This window comes from Halyomorpha halys, unplaced genomic scaffold (genome assembly GCF_000696795.3).
Source record: "Halyomorpha halys isolate HHAL.00 unplaced genomic scaffold, Hhal_1.1 Scaffold487.1, whole genome shotgun sequence".
Taxonomy (NCBI): Eukaryota; Metazoa; Arthropoda; class Insecta; order Hemiptera; family Pentatomidae; genus Halyomorpha; species Halyomorpha halys.
Genome location: NW_027111707.1, coordinates 615,358 through 624,744, shown reverse-complemented (window position 1 = coordinate 624,744; position 9,387 = coordinate 615,358). Strand labels below are relative to the sequence as shown.

The 9,387-nt window shown below is 28.5% G+C and overlaps 1 protein-coding gene across 5 annotated transcripts in view; it reads right to left on the bottom strand.

The window, feature by feature from the left end:
- The window catches only part of Dhc16F (Dynein heavy chain at 16F), a 185,333-nt gene extending 176,200 nt beyond the window's left edge, over positions 1 to 9,133 (bottom strand). Inside the window, exons 1-7 of one of the 5 annotated variants that reach the window (XR_010844016.1) lie at positions 8,920 to 9,132; positions 8,764 to 8,851; positions 8,546 to 8,657; positions 7,188 to 7,407; positions 5,112 to 5,256; positions 4,793 to 5,032; positions 3,176 to 3,317 (exon numbers count right to left, since the gene is read on the bottom strand). Coding sequence is in view for 3 of the 5 variants with exons in the window: in XM_067049737.1 (XP_066905838.1) it covers positions 3,176 to 3,317; positions 4,793 to 5,032; positions 5,112 to 5,256; positions 7,188 to 7,407; positions 8,546 to 8,657; positions 8,764 to 8,851; positions 8,920 to 9,032 (1,060 nt within the window). In the remaining 2 variants the exon portion in view is untranslated. Of the gene's footprint in view, positions 1 to 3,175; positions 3,318 to 4,792; positions 5,033 to 5,111; positions 5,257 to 7,187; positions 7,408 to 8,545; positions 8,658 to 8,763; positions 8,852 to 8,919 lie in introns of those variants that run through there. The other 4 variants (XM_067049737.1, XM_067049735.1, XM_067049734.1 and 1 more) reach the window with 4 other exon arrangements.
- Between the last annotated feature and the right edge of the window lie 254 nt (positions 9,134 to 9,387).

Below are 9,387 nucleotides of genomic sequence, written 5' to 3'. Positions count from 1 at the left end.
TAACAAAACAAAATTTTAATATTTAATTTAAAAGTTTTCATAAAATTTTATAATTTTACTTTAAATTAATTTAAATAATCTATAAATTATTGTTACCAAAGTTTAATATCGATATTAATAAGATGGTGGAATATCGAAACCTATTTAAAATATCGAAACTAAATATTAATATATTTAATTTAAATCTTACCCTAAAACTTGAAATTTTACTTTAATGAAATATTAATATTTTGAATGGAATATGGTCCGGGTGCGGTCAAAAAAACTCAAATAGTAAATAATTATACTATTTGTATTGAGCCAACGTTTTGCCCCACGTTGCAGGGCTTCATCAGGGCTGTTTTGACGGCAGTCAAAGACAGTTTGACTCTGTATAATATATAAAATAAAAATAGTATAATTATTTACTATTTGAGTTTTTTTTTTACCGCACCCGGACCATATTCCATTCATCTATACACATGGTCAATCAATAATTTTCCATTAATATTCTGAATAAATAATCTTGAAATATTGTTAATGAGAAAGTTGAATGTCAAAAAAAATTTGTAAACTTTACGTACTATGTACTAGGGCTCTTTAAATATTCTTAAAATATATTTTCCAATGTTTGATATTGATATTGATATTATTGAATAGTCAGATACTGTAATGAAAATTAATTTTAAATATTTAATCTGAAAAATTATTTAAAATTTCTAAATTTTTGACTAATGAAATGTTCATTATTTTATTAATATCCTTAATTATTGTTTCTGAAGTTTGATATCAAAATAAAACGTAAATATGGAAATGCTTTGAAGTTGAGGTTATCGATATTTGAATTGGATCATCAACAACAAGTATGTCTATATTTTTTTAGTCAATCGAAACAGTACAGTAAAATATAACTATTTTATTGTCAGATCTTTCTTAATATTTCAAAACCTTTCACTAATGAAGTATCAGTAGTTCCATTTAAATTTGTTAAAATATCATTGCCATGTTTTGACATTGATTTTAAAAAAATAGTCGAATATCAACATTGAAATAAAATTTTAATATTATATATTTTTAAATTCCCAGAAATATTAAAATCTTTTTTTAGTAAAATATTGATATTTTCTTGGATTATCGCTACCAAAGTTTTATATCTATATCAAACAGAACTAGTGGAATGCTTTTATTTTTAGAAGGTCAAGATTTGAATTGGGTACTATCTGTTAATATTCACAATTTAAATTGGAGATTATTGGAATATTAATATTTATGTTATAGTTGTATTGTTGTTGCTTTGCTTAGCCATTATTAACAATTTTTTATGTGTTCTGATTGGGTATGATATGAAATATGTCCTGCTGATGTATGTATTTGCAATATTATCATTTGATAATTGTTATTTCTTTAATTCGTTAACTTTTCGATATTTAAATATTGATATTTTAATGCCGTTATAATATTGCTATTAATATTTTGCTTTCGATATCCCATCCCTACATAAGAGTACATTCAACTAGCTTTAATTTGAGTGCTGATAGGCATCTATACCTCAAATAGTACTTGTTATAAACTAAAAGAGTTTTTTCCAACAAAGAGAAATCAACTTTTCCCGATTCGATGTGTCATGAAGGTATACCCCAAAAAACTACCAACTATTGCTTAGGGTTATTAAAAATGTATGTAAATGATAAATGAAATTTCCCATAAAAATCCTCATTTCTCAAAGAACAAGTAAAAATAATTTGTCATAATGAAAGGCATAGGAATATTCCCGGCTGGTCGAGGATATTTTAAATATGATGAAGGATTCTTATGCAAAAGTGAATTCATATTTGTCGGGCAGAACTTTTTTTGGGAAGGGAGATTGTTATAATGATTCAGAAACATTTTATTATGGTTTGTTAATTATTGATGTAATAAATTATTAATTTAATTAATAAATCCTTACATAATAGTTCATGTCATTTTTTGAGTTTAAACAGTGAACTTTACCACTGCCGCAGTTTTGCAGGTTTTTTTTTTTTCAAATTCTCTGACTTTTCCATGTATTTTCCAGGTCTTGACACCCTGGTTAAGAATACCAGGGGAAAATGGAGAGTTAAGTTGGGGGAGGGGGATAAAATGTACAAATGTCATCAACAAAAAAATAATAAACTAAGGGCGTGTGGTTCGAGGCAATCAATCAGGCTGAGGACTGGAGACAGAGGCTTAGAAAGGAATATGAAGATTTTTTTTTTTTTAAAGGGGACACATGAGATTACAAGGATGCCATTTTGCCTCAAAAATGCTCCCATAATCTCCTAGTGTCTGATGGATGAATTTTTTAGGGGAATTAACAAATCTGTATGTCAGATTTATATGGATGATCTAGTGTTTAGTAAGAATGAAGACAAACACCTGCACCATCTACACAGCGTATTCCGGAGAATCAGGAAATTTGGGCTCATCGGGAGACAAATCATTTTTGGGGAAGAAACAAATAAATTTTTTGGGCCACACGATTTCCAGGGAGGGAGCCAAACCCAATACAGATAAAGTTCCAGCTATATGGAAGATGGTCGTCCTTAGGGATGTGAAAGGAGTTCAGAAGTTGTTGGGAACTTTGAATTATAGAAGAATTGTGCCAGAAATGGCAAAGTACCTCGTTCCACAAAAAATACTTCTCAAGAAAGGCAGAAAGGTGATTATCACCCCAATGATGGAAGATAATATCAGGCAGTGCATGGAGAAGCTACAGCAGCAGCCAGTGCTTACATTACCGAACTTTACTCGGCAATTTAATATTACTACAGATGTGAGAGAGTACAGAGGGGAAGCAGAGTTATTTCAGGAGGGTGAAGGGGAAGATCACCCAGTAGCGTACACCAATAGGAGCCTCATAAATGGAGAAAGATACAGTGTGTCGGAACGGGAGCTCTTGGGAATAATGTGGGCTGTTCACCACTTTAAGCCCTATATAATAATAACAAATATTAATGGAGCTACAAATTTTGAGTACAAAACAAAAGAATTATTTTTTTACAACAAACCATAACATGTAATATCGAACTCTTTTTTTTTCAGCAAACCCTTCAATTCTAATAATAATTTGATAACTGATTTTATAATAATTTCAATATGGAAGTTATAAATGACCATTATAAGGGACAATAATAACTTGAATGGAAAACTACTAAAAAAAATATATATACACAACCTCTTGTTGATTTTTGCCGTTCTTTAACTTCAAGTGAAAAACCATTGCTTTTGAAATTAGAATAACAAGCCAGTTTTAACATTTCTCTCAGCAAAAACCAAGCTTCTCTCAGTTTATTCATGATTTCTTCATTTTTTGAAAGCTGCAAATAAAAAATATATATATACACTTTGAGAGAAAAGTTATATTTTACATTAAGGCAATCAATTTAATACAACTAATAAAACAATGTAAATAAGAATAATAAAAGTCATAAATTTTAATAGAAATTGAAATAATTTTCTATAACCCTGTAGTAAATACTATTATAAATTTCTAGTAATGGGTAAACAAACAAGTTGGAGGTCAAACAGTTGCTACTGATACTGCTATTGCAGCCAAAGATTAAGAAAACAAATTAATTAACGCCTCTTCAAAGACTTGTTTACAAATCAACTATGGAAAGAAGATGAAATATACATAAAGAATAGATAACAATTTTTTTTTTTCGTAATATTAGCTCTTAACAGGTAATCAGTGCTACGAATTTCATTCCATTTCAGAAAGATTTCAATCCGAGCCATGTTGGAATTTTAGCATACAACAAGCTTTTCGAAACATATCTCAGCATTGTTATGGCATATTTATTCTATGTTTATATTTCCTTAATTACCAACCATCATCTCATTGTTCTGGAAAAATCATACATTCTCTCAATCTATATACATTATGATGTATGAATACATTATGGTGTGTATTCCTCATATCTGTTATAAGATAAACCTTGTTTGAATATTTTAACCCTTTACTGTGGTCTTTCTCTACATCTTCCACAATTTATGCCATCTGTATTATATTGGATTATCCCTTCTCATACATAACTTCAAAGCAACCTTCAAATAGGCCGATCCTTATCACCATTCAATGTATTCAATCCACAAAATACTTGAATTCAAGAGTGATTTAAATATGTAGCTAACTTTTTTAACAAAGAAATTTAATAGGAGTGTTGCCACTAGTTTTTTCACACTTGACTGAATCATGTCATTATCCGATTCACACCCCATCCATTTTTATTTTTAGTTTTAATTTAAAAAAATCAGTGAATGAATTCAGCTCTCTGGTTTTATGGAAAATGTGATTATTGTTGTTGAGTAAGCGAGTCAGAACTTTTGTTTTCAAAAATAGAACACTATGTATAATTTTTATCTATTTCATACAGTAATTTACAACAAATATACATTGATACTAGTATAATTTAACAAAGAATACACAGGTAAATGGAGACACAAAATTCTTTAAAGAGTTTGCATGAAGAATGATTTTAGTTCACTTTTGGTGAAAATTGAAATTGCAGTACCATCTTGTGAGAAATGAGAAGTACTATTGTTTCTAATTAGTTATTTTTGTTTCATTAGTTTTTTTTTTATCTATACTAAACAGGTTCAAAAAAACATTTATTTTTAACAATCTTCAAGGATTTAAATTAAATTTTTCATAAACATCAAATTGTGAAATTTTATTATCTAATTAAACTTCAATTAATTCAGTTTAAAGTTTTGTGATGAAATCATTCTTCACATAGACTCATATATACGTACTTCATACTTAAAAAAATTTATATACCAAATTTAATACCTGTCTGTCATAAAACTCTTCTAGAGTTAACTGTTCAATGACAGAGTCATCAAAAAATGACAGCCGAGAAAGAGAAAAACATAGGCTCTTTGCATCAAATATAACATTCCTCAGGTCTTCACGCTTAAACAGGAAAATTTCATCAAGTTCAGCTACTCTTGACTGTACTTTAAGGAGACCAATGTATTTTTTCCACTGCCTAAATAACTTGAAACACAGACATTTTTGGAATAATTCAATCTAAAATTGTTTAATATAATTTTAGATACATAGGACATTTGACAGAGGTAAAGCAATAAAAATGAAAAAATAATTTTACATTTCTCATATAATTATATTTATTATAAGCCATTTCCAAATACTCTAAAGACTTGAATGTTGCTACTCCTTTAATGTGGTGCATCATCCCATCTCTACTAAGAGTGTAGTAATTGTGAGGATGGCACTCCCTATAATCGACCACCCTAAACAAATAAATATTTCAATAAAATAAAACATTAACTGTTTTAATTTTTACATAACTTTCATACACTATCAATAATAATGAAAAATAAAGAACATTTATGAACTAATAATGTTAACAATATTAACTAGGCTTAGTGAAGCAGAATTTCTAAGCATTTCTCATAAGAAGGGATAGACATTAATGAATAATTATTAATGAAAAATTATATATTTATGAATAAATTAATTACAATTTAATCTTCCCATTAATGTCTTCACATATTTGTTTACCAAGTGATTCTTCAATACTAGTGGATTCTAAATATTTTGGTTACCACTGCATATATCTAAAATATTCCTAACTACGAAATTTAATAAAAAGATTTTTTAACTTTTTTCTGATCTAATCTGACTAGTGTTAACAATGAATTATGGCCATATTGAACTTATCACAAAGAAATATGTAGATTGCCACCATTTTACAGGCTGCTTCAGAGTTAAGTGTCTAAACTGAAAAATGAATTAAGAATCTCAAAACAAGAAAAGAATTCCCTATGACGGTCCTTTAATGCTTTCTTTAGGAGATATTAATGTCTAAGGATGTTAAGAATTATTGAGGTTATAATAAATACATTAAAATATCATACAGCCTTAATCTTCTGATAATACTTAGAATATAACATACATGTGCTTAAATACTATTTTTTAATCTATAATATTAGTTATTTTCTAATCACTCTGTAATTCCTCTTATTCATTATGATTGTTATCTTGTTTTTTATTATTAGCCCTATAAAAGGACTTAAATTTTGGCTGAAACGTTGGCACAAATAAATAAATTTTTACTTATTTGTATTTTTCACTGTCAGCATCACCAATAACCTTCTCATACATATTATCGATGATCAAACATCTACTCATCATTAAATTAATGAGTGTTTCAACTACTTTATTAATAAAATGTAAACATTAACTATCATATTAAATACTGTTCAAAGTGAAAATTTTGAGTATTAAGACAGATTTCGCATCTTTCTCCCACAGCAATAGTGGTCGAACGACACTGAATATATGCTTAAGTCACACTCAAGTCACTGGGGTGACATTAAACAAAAAGTCTAAACAAGTCCAGTCAATCCTTAATTCTTTACAAAGAAGAATAATTGAAACTTGCAAAAGAATAACACAATCCAGTGCCATTGACCACTGCTGCTGTGGAAGAAAGATACCAAGTCTGTCTTAAAGCTCAATATAATCACTCTGAACATTTAATATTAGTTTTAATGTTTATATTTCATTAATAAAATAGTTTTAACACATATTAATTTATTTATTAAAACCTAAATAATCCATAATAATGAAAATCTTTTGATGTGAATTGTCCTTAACAAAGGGCTAACAGACATACCTTCATAGGGAATTTTTCTCTTGTTTTGAGATCTTTAATTCATATTTTTATTTTGAATAATTAACCCTAAAATACCTGTACATGAGAGGATGGATGAGAAGATTTATTTTTGGGCCATCATAAAATTAATATTAGTTAAACAAAACTAACTACTCCAAAGCAGGTGCCATAATCTCAAAATGCTTCATCATCACAGATTCTTCTATACATTTTGATTTTCATTAAATAAGTTAAATTTTGATATCTGGAGGCACTTGAGCGAAGATAATGAACACAATACAAAATTTATGCCAAGAGAAAGCCGAAGGCTGATGTAAATATATATGAGGCTTAAGGATATAATTTTAAACAATTAGAAAATTGAATTATAACACCCATTTTTGTTGAAAATTCACACTAACTAGGTAAAAATAATTCATTTTAAAACACAAAATTTTGTAGTATGCTACTATTTGAAACGATTCCATAGTTAAAGTGACATCTAAAAATTAAATAATTAAAACATATTGTTAAAAAAAAATTAAATATCTTGAAAAAACTTACATAAAATCAAATGGGGAATACAGAAGGGATTCTTTAGGAAAACTTGGTTTTAGGTAATAAAAAGCACTACTTTTGTCTTTTTTCATTACTTCTAGAACCATTCCAAAATTCAGTCTTCCTTTTAAAGGTCTATGTCTTGGACCACTTCCTTGTGCTGTCTTTTCTCTAACTTTTTTAATAGGTGGAAGTTTCAAAATTGGACCAAAAATACTATCAGGATCTGTTGAAAAGATTTTAAAATTTTTATGGTGTAAATAATAATTCAGTTAAATATATTTATAACAAAATAAATCAACTACATTTACAATTTTAAATGACAGAGAATATAATAACGGAAATCATAGAATAACTTACTGAGCTTCAAAGAATTAGGTTTAAGTCATTTTTTTTGTTTAGATCTATTCATTTAACAAAAGATAAAAACCCACTGATATACATATAGAAAAAGACAATGAAATATTAATATCAAAATAAGCACCATAATATGGATACAAGAAATAAACTTAAGCAGAGGTACGAAAATCTTTAGAGGTGACAAACCTATTCTAACCATAGTGGGGGGTCAAGTTTTTCATTTCGTTGCGGTCCCACGAAATGAAAAAGTTGGCCCCCAAGTAAGGTATAACCGGCACCCCCGCAGTTCTCAGGTTTCTAAGAGCAGCACCTCAACCACCTGAGCTATGGACAGCCTTAAGTTTCTTTTACCAACCCTATACTTTTCATATATTTTCCATGCTAGGTATCTAAAAATTTTCTCAATACACAAGGAGGACTTTGGTGTGCTTTTCTTAAAAGTTCATATATCACAATTGATAATAAAGGGCAGAGATAACTTCTGGTAACTTGGAGATCAAAATTAATCTTCAGTCCTACATATTAATTTCTGAAATGACTAAACCATATATTATAAAGATTTATGATGTATTAAAACATTTAACTGTTACTATACATATATATATAAATATATGTATGGTAGGTGATTTATGTAGGTTATTGGGTGGTGTGATATGGATTACAATTTATAATGCACAGAACAGTTATAGGTGAGTTAAAAAAAACAGTTTAAGAGCTTCAAGTCTTCTTACATTATGTAAAGATAAATTAAAAAGTATTTAATAAAATGATAGGGATGGAATATAGGATATTTGATGAATAATAGAACGAATGATCATTCAAGTTCTTGTCAACTAGTGCAGCTCCAGTCTAATATTGCCACAATATTAATATATCAGGTTTTGAAATATCATCTCTGGTTAATCCTTATTTTGACATACTGAAGAAAGTTTTTAGACAGTACTAATAGGAGACATAAAATATGTTCACTTTTAAACTGGTCTTAATTTAAAGTAAATAACTACCTGGTTCAGGTGATGGGGTTTTTGAACTTCCAGAAATTTTGCTGCTTTCTTGGGTTTTTACACCTTTGTCCCCAGCTCTTCTAGTATCTATATCAGGAAGAAGGCATTTTTTCTGTAATAACAATGATCATTAATCAAAGACAATTTTCTTATAAATTCACATAAGGAATTATTTAAGTATGTTAGTCATCTCGTAAGATGATTGAGAAATTACTTACAATTGTTTCTGTAGATTTCTCGATATTCTCTACTTCATCACAATAAACTCTTTTGTGAGGTATATGAAATGGTATGTTATTAGTTTGTCTGTAAAATAGATTATAAGTAAAATATTGCCTTGCCACAAGTTAATTTTAAGTGAGAAATAATACAACCTGAAGCAAGTAGTAATAGGATAAGTTACAAATCGAGAATTTATGAGTCTTTTCTTATCTTCATAAACCTCACGAAAATTCGATAATTGCTGTTTATTAATTCCAGATTTCATAATTTGTAAATATTTCACTTAAAAACTATGATTCACGAATGAAGCTTTTCAAGCGAATGAGCTAGTAATAACAGTCACCTAGGTAACGATAAGTTATTAACCAAGAAGGTTTAATAATTCCTTTCGAATTCGAATTCCGTACTAAAAATATAATTAAACGAAGATGAAAAAGAGGATACAGAATAAACATAACATGAGGTTTTAAGGTTTAAAACCTTTATGCTCTACACTTTTCAAATCACTATTTCCTGTGTCATAAATTCGCCCCCTCCCTACGTAGTGAACAGCCTGAGCATAGAATTTTAAAATACACACAAAAGGGATACTTTTTATTCTTCTATTTTAAGGAAGTATT